General features: G+C 37.8%; 3 protein-coding genes across 4 annotated transcripts in view; all 3 read right to left on the reverse strand.

The window, feature by feature from the left end:
* Positions 1-4,364: 4,364 nt before the first annotated feature.
* On the reverse strand, positions 4,365-14,401 carry LOC122076946. The gene is made up of 9 exons (XM_042642615.1): positions 14,049-14,401; positions 12,555-12,749; positions 11,976-12,073; positions 9,866-9,905; positions 9,592-9,795; positions 9,242-9,498; positions 6,003-6,093; positions 5,698-5,911; positions 4,365-5,186 (listed from the first exon to the last, which is right to left on the reverse strand). Exons 1-9 carry the CDS (start codon positions 14,226-14,228, stop codon positions 4,975-4,977), a joined length of 1,491 nt encoding a protein of 496 aa, XP_042498549.1. The 5' UTR covers positions 14,229-14,401; the 3' UTR covers positions 4,365-4,974.
* Positions 14,402-19,704: 5,303 nt separating this feature from the next.
* LOC122076996 (GDSL esterase/lipase At2g23540-like) lies at positions 19,705-21,642 on the reverse strand. Its single transcript, XM_042642694.1, has 5 exons — positions 21,341-21,642; positions 21,123-21,253; positions 20,714-20,962; positions 20,355-20,610; positions 19,705-20,075 (listed from the first exon to the last, which is right to left on the reverse strand). The coding sequence occupies exons 1-5, from the start codon at positions 21,597-21,599 to the stop codon at positions 19,852-19,854; spliced, it is 1,119 nt and encodes a 372-aa protein (XP_042498628.1). The 5' UTR covers positions 21,600-21,642; the 3' UTR covers positions 19,705-19,851.
* A 1,051-nt stretch (positions 21,643-22,693) lies between these two features.
* The window catches only part of LOC122076995 (ent-kaurene oxidase, chloroplastic-like), a 10,067-nt gene continuing 7,517 nt past the window's right edge, over positions 22,694-25,243 (reverse strand). For both annotated transcript variants that reach the window (XM_042642692.1, XM_042642691.1), the window contains 7 exons: positions 24,573-24,734; positions 24,297-24,437; positions 24,129-24,206; positions 23,838-24,017; positions 23,562-23,723; positions 23,271-23,465; positions 22,694-23,187 (listed from right to left, as the gene is read on the reverse strand). In XM_042642692.1, coding sequence (XP_042498626.1) covers positions 22,873-23,187; positions 23,271-23,465; positions 23,562-23,723; positions 23,838-24,017; positions 24,129-24,206; positions 24,297-24,437; positions 24,573-24,731 — 1,230 coding nt within the window. In that variant the 5' untranslated portion in view covers positions 24,732-24,734 and the 3' untranslated portion in view covers positions 22,694-22,872. The remainder of the gene's footprint in view (positions 23,188-23,270; positions 23,466-23,561; positions 23,724-23,837; positions 24,018-24,128; positions 24,207-24,296; positions 24,438-24,572; positions 24,735-25,243) is intronic.

The following is a 25,243-nucleotide window of genomic DNA, read 5'->3' on the forward strand; positions in this document are numbered from 1 at the left end:
AGAAATCGTTCTAAGGGTAATACAACAGCTAGGCATAATCAATTCATTGCAGCCATAGAAGAACAGATATGTCATGTAGAAAAGGCATTAATAGAATCCCTGGAAGAGGAAGGGAAGCAACCCCTGCGATGGGTAAACTTGGATGAAGAAGAACGTGATGATTTTACTTCATTTCTTTCAAGAACTCCAGGAACCTCACAAGGTACTAAAGAGGGAAATGATGATCTTAGACCTACCACAGATAACTCTCTTAAGGGGATTGATCGAAGGAGAAAAGTTGCAGATTTTCATATTGATCTTGCCTGCAGAATAGATAATCCAGAGTAAAGTTTGGTTCGAATGAAAGTAAAGCTGAGTATTTTTTTTCTGTTCTTCGATCTTTTTTTTTTTCTTTCTGATCCGTCTCCATTATATGATTTTATGGTTTTTCTCTGTTCTTCCACCTTGTTCGGCTAAAAGTAGAGATGTTTTTTAACAAATGGAAAGAGAGAGAGAGAGAGAGAGTTAAAACCTCTTTCATGGTGATTAGAGCACTTGCAGCGGCCATGGTATCGGATCGAGCTTTGAAACCGAACAGAGTATTTGGAAGGAGACTTGAAACCCCCCACCGAGGGTTCAAAATCAGGATTTCAATACAAGAAACGAAGTGCAGAAGAATCGAAGGTCAGAGGCGACGATGGTGGGAGCACTTGGAGGGTCACGGAGGTGGAAAGTGAGATCTCTGGTGGGGGAGGAGGAGTGGTTCGGTGAGTTTGGGGAAATTCAGAAAAAAGGCCAAAAACGAAAGAGAAGAGAGAGAGAGATACTTAGAGCAAGGGTATTTTGGTATTTTAAATAAAATATTATTGCTGACATCAGCATAAAAGGTATATTCTTTAACCGTGACTGACGGTAGGGGGTCCGAGGCTAATTTGGTGAAAGAGAGGGAGTGTCCCTCTAATATTGGAATTCTCCAGGGGGTGGCGTTGTAAATTACCCAAAAGGTAATGTGACCATGTGATTGAAGTTGTGGATCATGAAATTCTTTAAACTTGTGTATCATCAAATGCTATTCGTTATTGATAAACTTGAAATTATACCTCTCATCATGTCTTATCGATATTGGTTGATAATGATCCTAATACTTGATTGTTCTAGTAGTGGGTATCGATATTGGAATAGGGGTAAAATCATAAAAAAATAATTATTTTATAAAAATTAAGAATAAATTTGACCGATATAGCTAGGAGTGTGTTTCTCATAGAAAATAGGTTTTTTTTATATGATTTTATGCTAAATCTGATACCAATGTGTAATCCCAAATCGTTCAAGTATCAAGATCAATCTCAACTGAAATCAATATGATACAACCTATACAATACAAATACCTAAAGCCATGATTTCAACCAAGGGGGAATAATTGATTGATCTATTCAATGGATGTAATCTCTCATTTTCTTTTCTTTTTTTTTGTAAAGAAAAATAGTGTTCCATGGTAGTGATCATAGACCATGATCATGTCCATCAAATGGGTAGATCGAAAAACTCTATAAAAATAAATTTACCTAGTCATATAGCTTTTACCCATCACATAGGCTAGTGGGAATGTGTTGTCCACAAACATCCAATGAAAAGGGCAACGGCGTCTTTTCATGATGTCCTATGTTTAGGGCCTTTGGACATAAAATAGTGTACCTTAGAGTTTAGATCAAATTCACGTATAAGAACTATTCATGTATTCATGTGAAAATCGTCTGCAACTATTATACTGATACAATGAACATTGGATGGTCGGGACCCTTAAAACACGTGTCCAAATACTCTCAATCGTCTGATGATCACCGCACCTCACTACTCATTACTACCGAGGATGTGGGCTCGTTATATGTTGCCTAATGTTCACATGTAATCAACTTCTCTCTCCCTGAATTGATCATTTGAAGAAGTGATCATTACTCCTTAATCAGAACTCCTCACAACCAACCAGGTAGCGTTATTTTTTCGATACGTAATTAAAGAAAACCTTTCCTCCTGTCACCATCAGAGTACCTTCTCACCAGTCTCCACAGTTGCAGTTTTCAGAGACTTCAGACTCTCTCTCTCTCATACAGAGCCTAGGCTTCCGTTTCCTCCGTGACCCCACCAGTAGCAGAGCAGCAGTAACCACGAGCCTACAACTTTGAAATTCCCTCCTCCACCCTAGACGGCTTGGCCTCTTATTTCTCTTTCCTCCTAGAGTAAGTTTGAAACCGATGAGCTCCCACTTCTGTCCTTCCACCACCCCCACCACCCAACCCCCCTCCCTCGGCCCCTCCACCACCCCTTCATTAACAAATCACTATCATACAGAAGGAACCCAATGACTATAAGCAATCCATTATTCTTCTCTCACCCTTTAAATGCTTCTAAACACTTTCTTTCAACGGTTATAATTTTGAAATTTCTAATATTGAAAGAAAAAACCTGACTAGTCTATAGTCATATAGGTGGTGGATCCCATTTCTCATGACTCCACAGTCCACACCTTACTATTTTTATTTCAAACTCATCGGCTCCTGCTGGCCTACTGGGTTTGGCTTTCCTGTTGGGTAGTTGATGACTTGCTGAGCTCAGACTTTAAATGGTAACTCTATTAATAGATAAAATGGTCGGCAACCGCCACTCTTTTAATGGAAACTGAATCCATTCTTTGACATTTCTTCTGCTTTCATTTTTCTACCTCCTTATAGTAATACTTGTTGGACCTATCTCTCTTCATTGAAGGAGATGAAGAAGGTAGGGAAGGTACTCAAAGATGAACATACTTACATTGAAGGAGAAATATATAGAAGTACATATGGAGGAAGTAAAGTCATCAATAATAAGTTTCTTAAATCATATAAGACTCCTAGGCCCCTCTACCCACCTGCTTCCTCATAGTAGATGGCTCTCAAGTCAACTACTGATGACTGGTCTACTCTCATACGGTGCCAATCCCAAGCTACACCGGTTGGACCAATTATGTTTAACCATTTAAAGATTGACCCGGTTTGCACCGATTATTAAACGTGTCGGGTCTAAGCCTGATCCGTTCATAAACAAGGAGTATACCCGATGGGCTTCCTGACCGGACCGGCCCATTTACAAGTCCGACTCAGGTCAACACATTTAGCCTAATCTTTTATATGTATATTTTGATTTTTTTTTTTAATAGAATAGGATATATTGATATTTTTATCAATTATTGAATGTAATTAAGTGTAATATCTTTTCAAAATTATTGATGATTTAACAAAATACTTAAATTTAAGAAAAGTAAAAATCGTTTAAGGCCCAATTATAGCCCAACTAAAGCCTATAACCCAATTGAGTAGGTCACGATCCAAGGAGATAGGCCCGACCAATTGACACCATTTAGACTGCTTAATACCAAAAAAAAAAAAAATACAAGACCTTGATCAACCCTTCAAAAATGTGGTTGTTGCAGCCACTTCAGTAGTTGTTGACAGTTTGTACAAATCACGAACTTCGTTTACTCATGAGCTGCTAATTAACTAGAGTTTATTCACGACTCCCCTACCTCTGTTTGAACAATGTTGTTTTCTTCTTACTTAAATTTGGTACCAATTAAGTAGTATGGAAGGTGTTAAGACGATGAAAGTTGGTGAGAATTAATTTATGTTGTAATGTTCCAACTTTCAACTTACTCTTAGCCTTCGTTGTCTTGGCGGGTGGAAGGAGGTGGAGCCTTTAAGAGGGTGGAAAGGGTGGAAGGATTTGAATTTGTAAGAGAGGGGAGTCTTCCAAAGAGAGGTGGAGTCTTTAAGGTGAGTGGAAAGAGTGGAGTATTCCGAACAAGTGAAGTCTTGTAAAGAGGTGGAAGGAGTAGAATCTTCCAAGGAAGCAGAGTTTTCAAGTGAGTGTAGTCTTTCAAAAGAGTGAAGGAGGTGGAGACTTCCAAAGAATATAGTCTTCACAGGTGGAAGATGAGTTAGAGATGCTTCTAGCCTTCTACAATGCTGAGTCTTGAAAATACAAGATGTGATGAAGAAAGATGAGGGAAGGGTTTGAGAATAAAATTGCACTGATTGTGTTCTCTAGATCCTATGAAAGTTTAGGCTCACTCCATGACTGGCATGGCAATTTTGTCAAACCACATAAATCTCATACTTGTGTGTGCATTACTCACGTCAGAACCAAAATGAACCAATATTTGCATCATCTTAATATTACACGTGCCCAAAGCAATTCCCATTCTTAGATGTCATTTTCAATTCCTTCAAGTCATCCTCACATCTTGCCTTTAAAATGCCCGGTCCAAGAACTAAAATAAAATATATATATATATATATATATATTGCAGAACATAACGAGAGCCAGTGCCTGATTTATAGGGGTGCAACAGGTTAACAATTAACATTTATTATAATTAATCATAATCTGTCAATCATTTTACATATATCCTCATGCTCCTTGAGTGCAATCTTTATATATAGCTGACCCCATTAAATTGAGATGACATTTTGGATGATGTTGTAATGAACCCAATCTCATAGAGGATCTTTTTCCCATTAAGGAGGGGGAACATGTTAATTGATCACATTTTCAATAAATTGCGTTCTTGGCTGTGTGCAGATGCACAAAACATAGGGACAGTTCCTCCTATCCAAACCCAGCATGGCATCACGAAAGGATATGGCACCCCAACCCTCCAAACCGAAGTGAAGGTTACCCACGCCCCAAAATCCTCTGCTGTCGGCGTCTCCCTTCAGTCACTCCTTATCTTCACCATTTCAAAGGGAAAACAATAGCAGTAGGTACACGAATTGCACAAATGTCCACAGTCGAGACTTTTGGTGGGTACATCCTGGACTTTACCTGCTTCATCCTAGGCAGCAACCCAGAGGACAATCCACTTGGAGCCCAAGGTTCAACACCAATGGAGAAAGGGACACTATTTACAAAGATACTGACCAAACCTCTACAGATCAAACCATGGAGGAAGATCAGTAAGTTTCATGCAGTAGGCACCGAGATTGAGAGAATTACAAATGCCAAGTAGTGGAGCCCATCCTGGATTTTGCCGAAGGCCATGGTCTGGTCAGCATGCAGATGATTGGAGATGGCATTGGCTTTCTCCTGGATAGTAGTCTGTTGAGTACCTTCGTGAGCATCTCCACTGGCCCCCTTTATGGCTACCAGATAGGCTCCAATAACATCAGAAACACCTGGGGTGAACCAAGATTTAGGATGCCCAATAAAGGTCAGAATAGTAAATATAAAAAAAATGTATGAATTAGATAGTTTTTATTGACTCCATGACCTAAAATAACAGGTGGAAGCGGCTGCAAACTATGTGACATGGAGATGCAGTTCTAAGAGTTTCTAGCCGAGTCAAACAACTATTGACATATATACAAACACTAACCCAACCAAACATGCTACCATATTTTCACTTCCTAGCTCGTAGAAGAAACAGAAAAGAATGGAGTTTGGAGGTGGTGAGGGGGAGATAGGACAAAAATAAAGCTTAGATAAGAGGATGAGATGAGAATAAATATAATGCACTAGCATGAAGGTAAAACATAATTGTAGTTCCACCAGGGTTGCAAAATTTCTGCCAATGGTTTCCATATAAGCAAGTACAAAGCCTTGTTACCAATGAAATGAGAATATCAATGAAATCACCTCGCACCAAAGAAAAACAGAATTATCAAATGGCATGATTCACAAGTATACCTGTAATAAAACTGTCAGAAACTGCTTCTACATCTGCAATCATTGACTGTGCACGGAGTCTGATTATCTTTGCCTTTGCAAGGGAATCATCAGGCCAGTCAATTTTCACAGTTTCTGGATCCTCTTCACTCTGCACTTTGCTTGAATTGGAGATGACAGATTTTCCAAGCATTAGAAGTTGAGACACAGCAAAGCAGCATAACTCTGAGAGTCTCTGTGAGAATCAAGAAGTTAACTACCATATAAAGAAAAATCCATGTTAACAGAAATTTAATAGGAAGCAAATTCTCAAGTCATTCCCATACATGGATCCCCTCTGAATGAATGGTTTCAAGTCTGCCAGTAGTCCGTTGAATAATCTCATTTCCAGCAAGGCCCGAAAGGGAACTTGCAAACCTGAAAATGTATAAGGGAAGTATGAGCACTGAGCATCCATAACATGCATGAATCCAGACATATTAACATTCTTCTTCATTATACTATATTTATGGGGGCTAATTTTTTTTTTTTTTTTTTGTTTTGGGGTGGGGGGGAGAAAGGTTTGGCGAACTCATGACTCAATACCAGGCCTTGAGATGACAACTTAAAGGGCTAATCAGCGTAACCAGCCAGCACCTTCTCTAGACATCTTAATCTTGCATGCTTCTTACAACCTTGGTATGGTTAGAGTCTCGTGCAACCCGTGCAACTCCAAACTCTCCCTTAAATAACTTGCATACCACACCCCCCCCACACACACACACATGGTAGGCAGGTGGATGTCTGAATTGGCCAAGGTTTCATACAAGCGATCTGGGACTGTTAAGTATGATGAAAACTGAAAAATTGCAAGTATGCAAACTGGTGCAGGACTTATGCAATGAGAGGGAAAAAAGGCTTCATGTCACAAAATATATTAAACTTGATGTTAAAGGAAGCCCATAACAAGAAAGGAGGCAAGTTACCCCATAACTGTACCAAGAAGAAAGTATCCGAAAAAGGAAAAATAGAGGGGTACAACAACATGGCAGATTAACCCATCTGTGGGTTGCCCAAATGGTTAGGGTGAATTGGGGACTGTGTCGATAGGCGCAAGGTCCCAGGTTCGATTCTCCATCTGTGCATTTGCGATTTAAGTGGAGACCGTGGCAGTGGGTTGCTGCGCTAGTCTCCCTGAGGATTAGTCAAGGTGCACATAAGTTGGCCCGGACACCTTGGTTAACCAAAAAAAAAAAAAAAAAACAGGGCAGATTATATATCAACTCTGTATTAGCGCCAAAAAGAAAAGGTCAAGGATCCTCTAATGAATCTTTTAGATAGGAAGCCTGCTTACGTAGGTCCAGATCCTCTCAACTTGAACCTCATGGTGAGTTCCAAGGTCACCAGATACTCATTTATGGTCCTGTCACCTGCGGCACTACTAGACACTGATGCAACATGAGGTTTCCGGTTCGGATTGCTTATAGGCCCACCTAAGGGAATAATAATAGCCAAAAGACGAAAGACAATGGCAATTCTGTAATTAATTCAAAGTTCACAAAGAGTGGCAGAATTATAAATAAACAGAATCTTAAAGACCTACTTAAGAAGATAATGAGGGAAGGGAATAAGGGATAAGTAGGAATTAGAAATTAAAGAATAAGGGTAGCCTACGAATTAAAATAAAAGGAATAGGATTAAGAATAATGGGGAATGGTATTTTGGGAAAGAAGAAACGATGGTGCCATATAAAATAGTATCACCAACTCGGCGTCTTCCTTACGACAAAGCAACAGAACCAGCAGAAGAGCAAGTAGATGCAGGTGAGAGAACTCACCTGTTTGGGCTCCAATTGAAGTGAATTTTTAGGAGTAACTTACTTCAGAACTCTCTCAATAGCACCCAATAGTATGTCAAATAATCAACCACACAGTATATTTAATCACTGCAATTATACCTGGCGACAGAAAGAGAACCAGGTCTAAAATCGATTGTGAAACCCACCCCACCAGCAAGCTTTAGAACTCCAAATCCAACAGGATGGGTTGCCCCAAGGTACTATATTACCCTGCCAAAATCTCAGGCTTAATGGATAGAGGAACAAAGATCTCTAACAACTCCTACCCAATCTGAAAATATCACGGGTAACAAGGAAAGAGAGATAACAGCAGGATATACCAAGGTATAGAGAAGAGAAAATAAAGAGAGGAAGGAGGAAAGTATAATCGCATGGAAGGGGGAGGAAAAGAAGGGAGAAGAGAGAAAAGAGATGAGAAAGAAAGGGAGAATACAACATAACTTCAACATTCCACATTCCACATTCCACATTCCACATTCAAATCTCTAACTTTTCTACAATGAGTTACATGTTATTTTAAATAGGAAGAAAAGTCTCCAACCCAAAACAAAAAATAGAAACTACAAACAACTAGGAGACCAACCCAACCAAGGAAACTTCTAATTGCCCTAGAGTTTTGTATGAATGTCTCTAATTTTTCTGCTATGAGGTGACATGTATTTAAACAGGAAAAAAAGACTCCAGGCCGAAACAGAAAACAAAAACTCCAAAAACCAAGAAACTAACTCAAATAAGGAAGCTACTAACTTAAGCAAATCTCTTAAGTAGTTAACCCAAAATAAAACAAAATATTACAGGATAACCCCAAATGAATAAACCCCTAAATATCCTACTGGACTAAAACTAAATTTGGACCCAGTTCGTCTTGGTCCGAGCTACCAAACAGGTTTGTGCTGGTTGAAGCAAGCGTACTGCATCAGACACTCATGACTTTTTCTTTTTGAAAAGGTAATCATATTTAAATTAATGAGAAAAAAAAAAGGTGTCCATTCAGGTGCTATTGACCTGGTCCACTTCTACAGGAACATAATTCACCCAGTCCCTTAAAAACCACCCATTACAGGACTCTACTCATTTACAAAACATAACCCATATACAAAAGTTTTGACCCACGGGGCACCAGACAGCACACCAAGAAGCTATGAGCCGGTCTCATTTTTATCACACTATAGCCATCACAACTTAAGTTCTAGATCATTCTATGGATTCCTATGTTTCCAGTTGCTAATAGGTACTCAGTCGCTTTAAGTGCTCGTATAATTTCTAGTCGAATTCTCCGGAGCAGCATGGGAAACAAACTAGTGCTGCTAGCCTGGCTGCGTTGCCATTAGCCTTGAAGGAAGAAGCTTCTTATTTTTCTATGTTTTCTATTAAACAAATCATCAAATGTCATGACCTACAGCCAACCAAACTGATAAGCTCTTTCCCATCTCACAAAACCAACTGCACCATTATAGTGATAATGATCTGAAAAATATTAAAATCAAATCAAATCACTTGGCACCAGTTACAGTATTAACAGCTAAAAGCATATGAAAAGAAAGAAAATTCAAACCCTTTGAAGCATATAACATTGCATACACCAGAAAATGAACACAAAAAGTATTTTTGTAGGCATCCCAATGTTCGGAAAACCAAATCATGATGAGCCAGTTAAGCAAGCTTGAAAAAAGATAGACGCACACGGACAGAAATTATAAATGAGAGACATTGTACAAGTTATGTTACCCTGCAGCCATGTCAGCAGCCTTGCTGACACATGAATCACGTAAACTTCTCATCTCATCAGCAGTTCCCTCTTCAATTGTCTCAATTTTTTTTCCTTTGTCCGAGTCCAAACCACTTCCATCAATTTCAGTACTCAAGCTTAAAATTTGCTGAACTTCTCTAAGCTTTCCATCATAGACAGATTTTTGTTCCGATGATAATTTTGCTTTTCTCCGGTTAAACAATAATGCAGAATGGTTGGACAACGCCTCCAGTTCCTGATGTCCATCAGAGTTTTTTACTACCATTTATTTGTCATAATTACAAGTACATTAAGGGAGGTTCATCCAAAAAAACAAAAAGAAACTTACCTCCAGCTGTTCTGGACCTCCATATATATAGAAGCATCTGTCAAATGTCACTTCCTCAAAAAGTTGTTCATCTTCAGCCGATTGCTCAGCTTCTTTGGGATTCTTTTCAACTTCAATACCAGTCTCTGTAATGAGTAGGTCCATAGTTTCCTTACCCACACGTTCAAGCACTTCTACTCCCCTTGATGTAAAAGCTTTTCCAGTCTGTAACAATAAAATGGGAGCTTAGCAGCCCTAACTCCTATGAAGTAAATATGACAACGGAAGTACAAACCTCTATTAGAGATGGAGCTGATGTAGCAGAATGCTCAAGCCTGCAAGGCATGCACCACAAGCACAGGAGGTATTTAATTAGTAGGACCAGGAGCAGCAACTGTTCTCAAGTGGGAAAAAAATTATTATTAAAATTCATCATAAAGCAAAATAGCCCTGAGAACAAGTGACTGAAATACAAAAATGCTTCTATGGTTCTTCCCAGAAAAATCCTCAAAACATCCTACTCAGTCTCAAATGAATCAATTTATGTGATATACACAAGATATTATGTAAAATTGTCCAGGCATGTAACACTAATCCGTAATAAATACATTTGCTTCACAAAAGGAATGTATCCAAATGAAACATAGAAAACTACTATCCACAGAGTACCACTCATGGTTGTAAATTTTGTTTCTTTTCAGTTGAAAACCCTGAAGCATTTCATTTCAGTGGCCAAAATGAAGTATTTATTCCACTGAAAATTTTAATTTCAAAATTTCAGTATTTTTGGCTAGATTCAGTCGTTTCATCCTGATTCAGAAATTTTGACCAAAATTCAGAAGTCATGGATTTAGAATGTTTTCTCCTTGAACTAAATGTTATAGGTTTGAGTGATTCCTCTAGCCTAATTTCTAACAGAAAAGGGAGGGGGGGGGGGGAAGATGGGGAAAAAAAACAGATGACTATGGGGCAGACAATCCAAAAGAAGTCGTAATCTGCAAAAACTCACCATGGAAATCAACCCAAGGAAATTAAACAAGGAGATTTCCCCATGGTTGAAGGCAATTTTGTGTTGAGAACATCTGATTTTTCGGATACACAATGGAGTAACTTCTAGCACTCCGATTCTGTGGTCTGGTACTCTGGTAGTGGCATCAACCTTATTATGGTCTTCTCGATGATCCAATCTTCAATTCCCAATGACTTCAACCATGGTAGCTGGTTGCTCCTCCAACGCTTTTCTCAGCATCTCCATCCCCCTTCTCTTAATTTCAGCAGGGTCATAAGAAAAGGCAGAAACTATGGGCTGTTGTTTCTTAGAACACGATGATGATAAAAGCCATGGATTTGTGGTTTTGGTATTTGATACCTACTCACTTAAAATTTAAGAAAAAAAAAAAAAAAAAAAAAAGAAGGACCTCTCTTAGCTGTATGGCTCCTACCCTTTTGAGTTTTTGAGGCTTCGAATCCTAACACATTAAATTAAACCCAAAAAAATCATAACATATTAAAAAAGTGATTTAAGAATGGTTGAATGCTTCAAATATTGTGGCTTTATTTCTAATGATTTATATACTTTAACTGACTATCCATATTTATTATATTTTAAAAATATAATTGACAAAAATAATACAAAATTAACAAAAATAATGAAATATTTCATTTCCTGAAGACACCAAAACAAAATTTAAAATTAAGCTACAACTTCAAGTCTTATGCTCCCACCATCTTAAATTCCAGTTCCCGGTCCAGACCTACCTTCTTGAGACTCACCAGAGACGGTAATTTTTAAATAATAAGAAGTCAATTTCTTGGACCCATCAACAACATCTACTCACAGAATCACAGGTTTCAACCAAAAATTTTGGATAAGAATCCATATTTGGACAAATCTAACTATAGAATTACTTTCTGAGATTTTAAATGTAACATTTCAGTATATGAATATTTACTTAGTTGATGTGAATTAATTGTATCGAGCTACACAATATAATATAAAGGAGAAGGTTTGTAAAATTTGTTCACATACTCACACAAACAGAATAGAGAATATTTAAATTGTTACAAAGAAATCAGCATAGCTTGCAGCTTCAGCAAAATGGCTTTCAACCAACTAAAGGGCCCAAGCACTGCCTAGACAATAAATTTAATGGTATTTCCATCAACAAAATGTGTATCATTCATAGTTATCAAGGCGACAAAGGCAATGAAGGATGGTCAAAAATCAAGGCAACACCAACAAGCCACCAAGCGTTACCTAGGCACCAATCCACGCTGAACCACCTTATTGCCTAGGCGACGCCTTGAGAACTATGGCACTGTTTTTGTTTTTCCTAACCATAATTTCTTTTTATAGGCCATCATAATAATTAAGAGTGATAATGTAAATTATCCAACATACTTACTTGTGGACCAAGTCAGAACCCCCTTTCCAAGCACTGCCTAATGCTTGCCATGCTCCAGAAGCAATATTTTCCACAGATCTGTCAAAAACCTTAAGACCCTGCAAACCAGAAGAAAGATAGAACGGATAAGATTCATACTCAACAAAATAAAAAAAAAGCTATTGGATGAATACACCTGCAAAAGTTAAAGCAGTTCAATATAAAAATGCAACTATCTCACATAAAAGAAGTAGCATACCCATTAGACTTGGAGTACGTATGTTGTGGCTTAAATATGCAAATATGCAATTTATAAAATTATAAGTCCTTAGAAAGAGTAGTAGCATATAAGAAATGAAAAACAGAGACAAACAGAACTCGCATTAGTGTGTGGTACTCACTACGTACATGAAAAACAATGAATTTGTACGCAGTAAAAACAGGCCTCACACACATACACAAGCATGAGCATGCCAGGAAAATATATATTTTTTTATCATAAATAAACTGCATATCATGTAGCAGTATACCACAGGTCCCACAAATTATGTATCAAGGATCCTAGTAATAGACACACAAAACTTCAGAAGTACTGGTTACCTGACTCAGAAAAGTATCCTCACTAGCTTTCTCCAATTTGTCCAGGGCCGACTTCCGCAGTATCTCACTGTCATCTTCATGGTTGCCTTCACTTTCTGATTCCTCCGACTCCCCCACCTTTGAAGGTTCCAAGACGGGTTTTATATTCTGAATATCAGAAATTCCCTTTGCAGCATTCTTAGCAACTTCAGCAGCCTAAGTCCACAAAATTAGCTCACTGTTACATCAGGCAAAATGTTGAATTTACTAATCCCCATGTAGCCAGTGTACCAATCTCCCTCTCAAATGGTTTTTTTTTTTCTTTTATTGTTTTCTCTCTCATACCCTGACCATGTGGGCCCCATGCAAATGATACAGTCCTCACCACCACCATTGGTAATTTGGTACCACATGGGAGATTCCTCTCCCCCCCACCCCCCAGGGCCACACAAGTGTAAAGGAGAAATTTATGTTGTGAGTATGAAGACTGAAAATTTTAGGAAGCAAAAGTAAGTCCGATGGTCTTCCTCACACATGGCAAACAAAAAAGATAATGAATTGCTACACATTTTACATAAAACAAACAGCATATGAGAAAATACCACATGGGAAAATCTTATTGGTTTGGGGGTTGCCTAGCCCCAATTCCACCTAGGGCCCAAGCAAGCCCTAGTAAGCAATGTTTTGATTCCATCGAAATTGGGGAAGTTGGCAAATCTTTCCCTTAAGGTTGAAATTTCAAAATGGGAAAAATATAGAAAAAATACAATGCTTCACGAAAACAGAAAAATAAGCATTCCTCAAGTAAAAATGCCAGATTTGAGTTTTCTACAACATTCAGAACAATAGTTACCAGATTAGGGGAGGTTTGAAGAGAAGTTAGGGGTTGTGTTAATTGGTACTATTAAGAAAAATAGTTGTACTAGATTGGGGGTGGTTTGAAGAGAATTTCGAGCTTGAGTTCACTGATACTTGGTCCTTGCCCAGTCCTCCCTTGACTGCCGGGTGACAACACCCAAGTCATGCATGACAACAACACTCTCCATGCACGAAGAGTTAACGTGAAACATGTGGAGTGCACTAATAATTAACTTCAGAAGATCCTAAATTAATCTGAAGCTTATTTTCAATTCATTAGAATGTCCAAATTTTATGAGGGTGAAGCCCCCAACTGATTAAATCCTAAAATTTCTCTGCCCGAAGGATAAAAAAAATGTATCCAAATAGAACAAAATGAAGGGAAAACGAATTAAGCAACATCACTTCAGACATGAAATTATCACATATATTTGATATTTCCACCTACACAAAACAGAAGTGTCAAAAAAGAATTCAACTCGAATGGCTCATAACCAAATAAGAGATCTGAAGTTCAAGCATTCCCAAGTCTCATACAAAACGAAGAACTCATTAGCTTCACCCAACCCAATTTTCAGTAATGACAGTAATGAAAACCATACAAAGATGATACTAAAAAAATTTAGGGTGACAAGGAGGAAGTTGAGAACGAAATACATTTCGAGAAATCTCCTCGGCCGCAGCTGTAGCAGCTTTCTGAAGATCTGACAAAACAGAGAATGGAGAAATTCCCCAACCTCCCCAACCTCCTTTTGCTGGTTCTGGTTCAGGTTCTGGTTTTGATACTGGCTCCGGTTCTAATTCTTTCTTTCTTGGCGACTGCATTTTTTCCTCCATTAAAGACTTCCTTCCTGAAACTGGTGCTTCTTCTTCGATCTCCAGAGTTATAATTCGATCCTAAAACACAAAAAATGGCAGTTCTAACTTCAAACTACAGTTTCGATTCTTCCAAACTCCTTTTCTTGCGATCTGGTTGGTGTCGGCTGATGCAAATATCCCGTGACCATTAAGAAACGGAAAGGGTTTCTTCTTTAGGTCACAAAACCTACAAACGCCGTTTACGACTCAATACAAACGTGCCCGTCTGTCATCGCGAATTCCGTTAAATAAGACGGAGGAATGTTAAATTAGGAAAATGATGGCCACGGTGTCATGGGCCCCCTGAGCGGCATACAAAATCGTATGCCACATTGCCACCCAGGGGTGTCAACCTCCTGGCCGGTTTCTGTTGGGCATATTGGGTTCCCAATCACATGCACCCATTAGGTCCACAAAAGTTATTTTTTAACCTCATATGGATCAAATCAATCTAGCTATAATTGATCTTTAAAGGGGTTATTTTGATTTCTAAACAGACCATGGACTAATGATCAATCTATAAACAGTGGAATCGGTTTATAAATGATTTAATTGATAACAACTACCTAACACAGTTGAAGAATAGTGATGTGTACAAAAAACAAGCTTATCCGAAGGTTTCGAGTTTTTCCTACCACCAAAGGTAAAAGAAAGGTCCTCCTCTTTTGGGTCGGTTGTGGGCGAGATGGGATTTGAACCCCGACACCGTGGTTTGTAGCCACGTGCTCTAATCCTCTGATCTACATGCCTCACCCCTATCTAGATATGTTCCTAGGAGTACCCTCAAGAGTAGGGTTGTCAAGCGGTCGGACTCTGTCCACCCAATTGAGTACTCGGATTACAACTAAGCATTGTGAATGCTTGATTGATAATCGGTATAGGGCTCAGCATTCGACTGCTTACTAACTGGTTGATCCGATTTTAGGCATTAATCAATTGGTTCCAATCATGTTTACCCGTGCACGCAACGGAAAAAAATCGTCCATTTTTCTTCATCCATGTTTTTTCTTGTTTTGCTACCTTCAGAAGGCGACATGTGGTATTATTTTAAGTGAACGGCCAAGATTGAGTTAAAAATCAAACTGGATGTAATAACCCTCATCCAACTGAATTAATCTTGACCGTTGATGACACGTGTCATCTTCTGCAACTAGCAAAACAAAAAAAAAACAGGAAAAAGAAAAACAGACGATTTTTATCCGCACGCAACGAGCAGGCGATAGCTCATCAATAGGGCAAAGATGGAGAGAGAGTGTCTTACACAAGAGACTTTTTTTTCCTTTTGGTTGCTACGAGCCTACGACTACTATATTTTACAAGTCAAAGATGGAGAGAGAGTGTCTTACACGAGACTTTTTTTCCTTTTGGTTGCTACGACTTCTATATTTTACAAGTCATTTCTATAATTTTTATTTTTTTTTATTTGGATTTTCATCGGATCTTTTCCATGGTTTCAAAAATGGAAATCAGATTGATTGAATTGATTGATTTTGTATCATTGATTGATTTAATCGATTCATGTCAATTTCCGAAAATTTTGATTACTGTTTCGAGTTTTGATAAAGAACTCATTAGCACATACGAGGTGTTCTTGTCAAATTGAAACGACTCTGAATATTGCATTTCTATTATGATTGAGTGCAGTTTGAATTTCCCACTGACCTTGCTTTAAATGATGTCTTTTCTGCTTATGTTGAAGTAGAGGCTGAAGGTGCAGCTCAGATAAATATGTATTTCCTGATTCCACTCTTTTTTTTTTTTTTTTTGGTTATTCCATTCTTCCCTTGAGAGGTATTAATAGAAAGGTGAAGGTTCTCTTTTAGGTTCACCTACTAATCTAAGATCATTAGTACTCCCCTCATGTTTGAGATCTGAAATATTCTTCATTATTTTCATGCATCCATCCATATACAATTAATAGAAAGGTGAAGGTTCTCTTTTAGGTTCACCCACAAATCTAAGATCATTAATTCTCCCCTCATGTTTGAGATCCGAAATGCTCTTCACTATTTTCATGCACCCATCCATATACAAATGATATCCATTAGTGTAAAAATTATTCTTTCACATTGAGTTGAGGAAAACTCAGTTCCTAATAAAAAAGATGATTAGTTTCCGGAGGAAAAAAGAAAATAAAAAGATTATCTGTTTTCCTCATAATTCAGGTTTTATAAAGGTGCAAGGGTTTTGCATTTTTCTTCTTCTTCTTCCTTTTCTTTTTTTTGGTACAAGGTTTGTTGTGCATGGTGCACGACCTCAAACCCTTCAATAAGAATAAAATCCTTTAGAGAGAAAAGGCTGGGCATGCCATTAGGTTGCCTAGCATGTGTCATGCACCTAGTTAACAATTCGGCCGAATAATAAACCGAACTTTTCTGAATTTTTACCGAATCCGAATTAAAAATAAAATTAGATAAAAAATGCGCTTTTTACTAATTTGAATTTAAAACGCAAATAATTCGGGCCGAACCGAATTATTCGGTCCACTTAAACAGTATTTAAAAAAAATAATAAAAAAAAACGTCATATATGAAACCCACGGTACCCACCACCGAAATAGTTTTTTTTTTTTTTTTTTTTTTTCATCTTCTTTTCCCACAAATTTCCGCCTCCTTCTTCCCATATTTTTTCTCCACCTAATTCTTCTGTAGCAATCGTACTAATCTACTATTTGTTTTATTTCTTTCTCATAACTTCATCAGTTCAACACTTCATCCTAAGATAGGGGAGATATCAAGTCTTGATGGATAATTTGAGGTTCCAGGGGACCAAGACAAATTCATATCGCCGTATCAATCAATCTTCTTTTATATTGTTGCTTTAATTTTGAAAAATTAGTGCGTCTTAGTGCAATATGGGTCTTGTGAACCCAAGCAAAATGATAGTGAAAATTTTTTGTGGTCAATTTATTTATTTGTTTTATTGTAGTTGTAATCTTGCTTTCACTGTTTTAGGGTCTAATCTATTTCATGAGTAGAAATTGGATTACAATAACCATTGCTTCCATCGCTCAATGATAATTTTTTCATAGTTTTTTACTTTATTGTATAAAGTAATTTGCTCTTTCTAAGTATACAAATCAAGTTAATAACTTGATAAATAAAAAATATACAATAAACTATAAAAATAATATCCGAATTTTTGCCCGACTTTTATTTTTTTAATCAAATAATTCTCGAATCCGAATCCGACTCCAATTTTTATTTTGTCTACTTTTTTGACCGAATCCTTAAATTAATCAATCGAATTATTCCGAATAATTCTCTGCCGGAATAATTCCCAAATCCGAATTTACTAACTATGGTCATGCATCCTCTGTCCTCACCCCTTTAAAAAGACCTGATTACCCTCTTGTCTCCAACAGTCCAACCCTCTGATTGGCCCTCTTCCTTTTTAAAATACCAAAATCTACTCTCTTTACTTAAGGGCTAGGTATAATGCCACATAGCTATGCCTACTTGATGCGATGTGATGTGATGTGCTTGAATCAAAGGCTCTCTTTCATGTGATTTCTATTTGTATTTGTTACTTATGTTTTTAGAAATCATTTGCTATAATAAATTACAGACCATAAATAATATCAGTTTGATTTTACTATTTATATATATAATAGATTCTATAATTAGAAATAGGTTTGGTTAACAAAGCAGAAGAGGTTACCAGTGAGGTTTTCTCCTGGCTTATTATGATATTCATGGTAAAGGTGACATGTCAATGTCGTGCCTAGCTAGCGTTAGGTAGGTTTGGTAACTACTACTTATTCCAGCCCCTTACTACAACAACACAACCTACTCAAATGTAAAACTTGGTTTGAGCCAAGAAAAATATGGATATTAGGTCAACTAGACATGCTAATTGCAAAATTTATTGAGACGTTTCAATTCCATATTAACTCATAAATCAAAATTTTCAATCCAGTTTGATAGAAGAAGCCAAGAAAAAGATGGATTTTAGGTCAACAACAGATGCTAATTGCAAGAAATTATTGAAATGTTTCAATTCCATTTAACACGTTAATAAAAACTTATCAAGTTTGAAAAAAGAAGTCTACTCCTACTTGATATATGTTACGATCCCATATCAATCATATGACGATTGATTCCACATCGGTTTCAAAAAGAGATTTGATTAGTGTTGATATGGCCTTGAATTGGATTCTCTCACCTTGTAAATCGGTTTATGGGGTTGAGTTCTTCCAAGTTCATATTAATAAATTTTCTAGGATTGGATTAAGTTTGACGTAGGAATCTACAATCTACTGCATAAAGGTACCATATTACCAGTTGAATCGAAATATATTGAGATGTTGGGAGTCATAGATTTATAGTCTCACATCGGTGTGTTCAATTCCATGCTGGAGGGTCCAACCCAAAACTTTAAGGCTCGAGTGGAGAAAGCTCCATATGTTTCTCCACAAGTATTTGAATCAATTCCTTATAATTTGTTTGTTCACATGTAGAGGTATGTTGTATGCCTAAGCTATATGTGAGGAGTGTTGAGATGTTAGGAGTTATAGTCCTACATAAGTTTTTTCAGGTCCTTTGTGAAATCAAATACTTAACGAGTGATCTCCACTTAATGCCTTAAAAGCTCTGGGTTTGACTCTCTTAACAAAATCTGGCTCTAAGATAAATTGGGAGGATTAAACCCGTAAGACCAATCTATAGAAACGAAAAACTATAACAATGTGGAAAAGAATGGAAATTGTAAACAAACAAATCAAACAATGTAAGGATTTATGTGGTTCAACAAGATTGTTTACGTCCATGGTGACATGAGACCTGGTTTGCTATCAATGGAGAATAAGGTTACAACCACTCATCCTCATGTATCTCTTATATATAGAAAATGAACTCTCGCTACAAATGTATAGTAAAACCTACATAGACACATTACCGAAATACCAATGTAGCACTAGTTTTTTTTTTTCCTCAGAGGACCTTCAAGCCTTATGGCCTTTTAATAGCTCTCCGGAATCAGCCCACTAACCCATGCAACAGAATACAAGACATCGAACCCTAACACAATCTTGCTTTATAAGTCTATGAATTCAAATTTACCCTAAGTGTTGCATATACCCAACATTTGTGTGGGTTGAATCAGATGGATTTGATGAAATTGCAAGAAATTTGATCCCATAAATTAAGTTCTATCCTTTAAAAGATTTGTATCTAGCAGACTTGGATGTTTCCTTTTGTTCACTACCATTCCAGCCTTCACCTTACAGTACTACTGTAATCCTATATATGACTTAAATTTGTGTTGAGTCTTTATCCCAGAATACATTTAAGACTCACTGGGGTTGCACCCACTTATTCACCTGTGTTTGCTTTGTAGATTGCTATTAAAAACTGCATAAGAAGACACCCATTCTATAGTGGGATGGGACACAGCATTTGTCTAAGTACATGAGATTAAAAATTAAAACTGATGAGAAATCAAGTACAATAGGATGTGTTCAACTATTAACCATTTGGGTTTGATCAGTTCATTTAGATTCCTTCATAAATAATGAGGAGTCAAGTTGTACACAGAAGAAAAGCAGCAAGACGAACACAAAAAACTTTGAAGCTCAACACATAAACACACAAGAAAAAGAGGATCAAAGATCTCTAAGCTGTCGAAGATTCATCGGTGTTATGTATCTAGTGTCTCCATCCACCAGTTGCTTAGTAATAATCAGGTTGGCAGCTTCGCTCGGATGGTAAGGATCCCAAAACACATGCTTGTTATGATCGGTGCACAAACTGGATTGAGGCCCACATGGAATGATCCCTGCAAACTGGCCTCCATTGCCACAACAAGCTCTACTTGCTGTCACAAACCCTGCATTATCCCCACAATTCACATATATGATATCCTTTCGTTAATGAAAGAAGAAACAGGGAAATAATGACATTAGTGCAGGTGATCCAGTCTCTGTTTTCAGCAAAGACTCTCAGCAGTTCTATGGTTTTGAAAGAGATTCTAGTTTGGCTTTTGGACTTCAACCAAGAGGCATTCCATGATATTGGTTACCAAGCCTTGAAGCCAAATTTGATTATTACATATAGTGCCTAGGTTGCTAACACAAATGGGTAGCACTTAGCAAGGGCTGGCACTTACCATATTTTCTGTAATTTGTGATCACCTCTGATACTAAAACATACACATCTGCTAAGACAAATGTGGATCCCGGGAGATTGTCATTCAGTTCCTTAATCAAATCCTTCAGTCGGCCATTATATTGACGTGCAAGCTTGTTGGCTAAGTCGACGCATTGATCTTCGTTTAACTGATTGATCGTCTTTTGGTAAGGGATGCAGCCTATGGGACCTACATTCCCGATGACAAATTTTCGAGCATCCAAGGCATAGAGTCTCTGCAATGAACACACATTATCACTTACATAAACAATTCTGAATTGAGAAAGCCTAATGAGCACCAAACATGGTTTGTTGTTGGGAGTGATTAAATCTACTTACAGTTAACTGACTCCTAAAATTGGTTATGAGGCCATTGATGAAAGCCTCAGGGCTCTCAGATATTCTTTCTCCAATGGAAAGGACTGGGAGAAGATAGTTGTTGAGGAAATCATTTGATCCGACTGTGATTGAGAAGATAGACTTCTTCCTTAAATATTCTACTGCTTTTGATGGACCTAGTAGTTTATCCAACTGCTTCCTAGTAATGTTGAAGTAATCAATCTGGATATCCATTGAAAGCCTGTTAACCTATAAAACAGATACATCATTTAGTTGAAGTTCTCCTTTAAAAAAAAAAAAACTGTATTTGGATTTGATTTTCATTTTTCTAGCTATGATTATGGATAGTTTTCAATTGGTAACATGAGATAGAAAACCCATAAAAAGAGTAGGATTGAAGGTGGGTTACAAATATCCTCCCAGTTTGATTCATAATTCCTCCACCTCCTGATGCATAATTCACTCCATTCAGTATAGCTTTGCCAGTAGCATTTGGATCCAAAAATGGAAGAGCATAGTTGGGTTGTCCTAGTTCCTCCCCTGTCAATATTATAATAAGAAAAACACATTATCATGTAACACATTTTCATGGTTTAATGCTTACTTAGAGAGAGAGAGAGATTTTACCTACAAGGTCTCCAATGGTCCTCCCATTGGTGTACCGGCCGGTGGGGCTTCCCCCAGAAGCCTTAAAATCAATGCCATTGGGTTTGAGATTTGCCTTAGACAAGGTCTGGAGATAGTTGTTGTTTCCAGCATCAACTAGAGAATCTCCAAAAATGAAAGAAGCCCCCAAACCAGCATTAGCTCCACTAATGGAGGGCAAGATAGTGAAGAAGAGCAAGACCAAAACCAGTGTGTAAGCTTTAGAAATATTCATGGCCATTTCTAACTTCTCAAATGGAAGAAAAGTAGAAAACCATGGCAGAAACCTTAAGCCTTTATAAATTTATAGGCAATCCTCCTATAATGGATGAAACTTGTAAACATGGTCTTAATGAGTTATTGCATTTGGTTTGACACTTTCTTGTAATGGTGAAGTTTGGATAATGAAAGTTTTCAAGTGGTAGTTCATCAGCATTTGTTCATCGGCTGTACATGCTAAGGACTAGCTAGTGGCAGCTAGCTACTTTTGTTTCAAGTCAGTCCTCCAAAATCCAAATGATGGTCAAAAGAGGGTGCATGATGTGCCATCACATGTAAAAATAAATTAAGCAAATTTAGGTGGAAACTTAGGTGTTTATGGTTGGGAAAGTTGCATCACAAAATCAATTCTGGAACTTTACATGTTCAAGGCAAAAGTTTCTTTTTCTTTTTTTTTTTGGCAGAAAGCCAAAAGCTTTCTTCATCATAGGTGCAGAGAATCCCACGCACAGAGTGCGATAATGATATGTTCTTTTTTTATTATTCCAAGCATAATCGTCACAGTGTCTAGGTGACCCAAGGTGTTGGACGGAGACCATATGCAAGTGAACCCAAAGTGACTTGATATGTTTCTTTTTTACTATTCCAAGCATAATCGTCAGTGTCTACCACTTGATAAAACTCCTTTTGAGCTGAAATTAAGATATGGGTCAGAAAGCATAGGTTCTACCCATGCACATAATTTGGGCCCATCCAATTCACACTACATAAGAAATATTTGAGTCAAGCCTTTCAAGGAAAAAAAAAAAGAGGCAACCACTACCCATCGGGTGAATCTTGCGCCATTGTGGGGTCTGAAGAGGATCATGATGTACAGATTTACCACACTTCGTGAAGAAACTATTTCCCAACTCAAACCCGCAACCATTAAGCTGAAATGGAGACCCTACCAGGACATTCGTCGGAGTGAATCGGTCAGATTGGCAGTGCCCATTCCATTGTGAATCGAGGGATTCCTAATCCGATTCAGCGAGCTTCCCAACTTTAATGTAAATTTGAAACAAATTATGTAGGCTCCATTTACACCAGGAGTCTCAACCCTCTGACACCTGTAGATAACCCTAAAGGATAAGGGCATGTAATATCATGCTTTTTACCATATGAGAATTGTCTTTAATCACAAGAGCTTTTCTAAAATAAAAATAAAAATAAAAACAAAAATAAACAGATATTCAACCTCAAGTTATATCACATCTTATTTATTAAAAGAAACCTAACCAGTTCCCTTGCAGCATTTATTTTCCTCTTGGTGTTATCATTACATGCAATGGATTAAGTTTGATAGATGTGAGCCCAAATGTGTCAACATCCCCTTCCTCCATCTCTTTGAGTCTCCACTCAAACTCCTGCACAAATCTACCAATAGCTGTGCAAGCAATCAACATTGCCTGCAGAGCACCTGCACACACTCTCTTCCCTGCTCCAAAGGCCATTGTCTTGTGCATATCAGCTGGATCATATTTGCTATCAAGAAACCTCTCAGGCATCCACTTTTCAGGCTCTTCCCATTGTGCCCTATCCATGTTGCACCCATAGAGGTTGATTACAATCTGTTCATGTTTCAATATTAGGACCAAGAGTGATGAAACCACAAGAAAAAAAGTAGTAGTTTTCACGCAAAAAAGTATTTCACCTGAATTCCTGCAGGGATGTGATACCCTCCTAGTCGGGTATCTTCATGCACGTATCGTACGGGAACAATAGGAGCAGGACTGTACTTTCTCAGTGTTTCATGGAAAACAGCATTTAAAAATGGTAACTGCGACAAATGTTCCTCAGTAACTTCATTAGATCCACAAACTTTTTGAATCTCCTTATAGAGGCAATCCTATAAAATCAAAGAAGGCTTCAGAATGTACTGCAACTGTGCAACAGTGCCCAAAAAAAAAAAAAACAGAAATGAAACTTCTATAGAGAAAACCACCTGACGTGCTGCATCTTTTGCAAGTTCATAGAGAGCCCATTCCGCTGCAACCATAGTTGTATCCGAGGACTCAATAATTACTTCCCATAACAACATCATTAGTTGTTTCTCTGTAAGCGTTTTTGCTTCTAATAACAAGTAGTCAAGATAGCAGTTCTTTTCCTGTTTAAAAACATACCAGTTACGATGACAAACAAATAAAGAGTGGAATGTTTTCAGTTCATAACAAGATTCATATACTGCCCATCCAGATGAAGTAGAAGTAAAAACGGGTACCTGTCCCAGAGCAATCCGTTTCTTCTGCTCCTCAATAAGGGTTTTCAACACTGCCGCTCTGCGTGCATCCATTCTTTTGATTTTTGTTTCCACGCTTTTATTTGGAATCCATCTAAGGTATGGGAAGAAGTCCCTCCAATCCACCTCAATTGCACCCATCATTGGGTCATGCACCAATACCTGAAAGACCTCCACTGTAAGTATGTAGGGTCTTAACTGTTTCACTCTTCATATCTAATAAATATGAGGCTACTCTTAAGAGATAAAAAAGGAAAAGGGGAAAGAGAAAACCTCAAAAATCTCATCTCGTGACAGTTTCGTCCCAAGATCCTCAACATAAATGGATGATTCCACATCCGTACCCAAAGCCTGAAAATATCATTACCATTCCATATTTCATACACAAGCCAACTTTATTATAAAACATCTGAAAAGTTCCACGAGTATGAAGCAACTCACTTCTTTCAGTGATAATCCAAAGAGCTCATCTCTGAATATCTTTCTGAAGTTTACAGCTTGATGAGGGTTGTTCTCGGTATGAGCACGGAAGTGGTTCAATGCATTCTTTATCATAATCTCTCTGTGAGAACAGTGTCGCTTCTGAACAGATAAAATAACTATTATCAAACTTCAAGCACAGGCACTAGTAGAAAAGGTGGGAGCAAGGGAGAGAGGTTTCACTTAATAGGTTTATACTTGTTCTTTAGTCAAGTTGAGAAGTTTGATCTAGCAAACCTGAGCATTTGCTCCCAAGACACCTGTGAGTATATGTCGCTTCACCATCTTGTGGAAATCATCATAATCACTTGTGGCAACCATACATTTATCATAGGTGAGTATCTTCAATGCATTTGAAAGCTTCCTTGTGGAGATGGATGAGTAACTTGTCACCATGGCCTGCAAAAGCCATACAGATTGAGCATATATTAGATCACTATGATTACATAGACATAAATACCTCATAGACTCAACCAAGAAACCATACATTTCGAAAGTGATCATATTAATGATGTGGAAGATCCACAGAAATGATACAAGAAATCTGGAATACACAACCATTAAAAGAAATAGCATAAATCTTGTACACATTGAAGACTGAAGATAGTAATTAGTAGGGGTTTTCCAATGCAAGGGGATGAGAACTGGGCAATGTATGGCAAGTTACGACTATACCAACCTGACCCTCTTAACTCTACTGAGCCCTAGCCTGCACCACATAATTGTGAAACATGCATAAGAGACATGGATTTTATAAAGCCACCAATAGGTGTACAGCTAGGGCTGAATTCAAGCTCAAGTTTGAACCAAATTGAGCCATGTTGGGTGGGATTAGGATCAGTTAGGTTCAAAATTTATTAATTCTACAACCCAAGCCCGTCCGACTTGCACACCCCCCCCCCCCCCCC

This window comes from Macadamia integrifolia, chromosome 4, assembly GCF_013358625.1.
Source record: "Macadamia integrifolia cultivar HAES 741 chromosome 4, SCU_Mint_v3, whole genome shotgun sequence".
Lineage (NCBI taxonomy): Eukaryota > Viridiplantae > Streptophyta > Magnoliopsida > Proteales > Proteaceae > Macadamia > Macadamia integrifolia.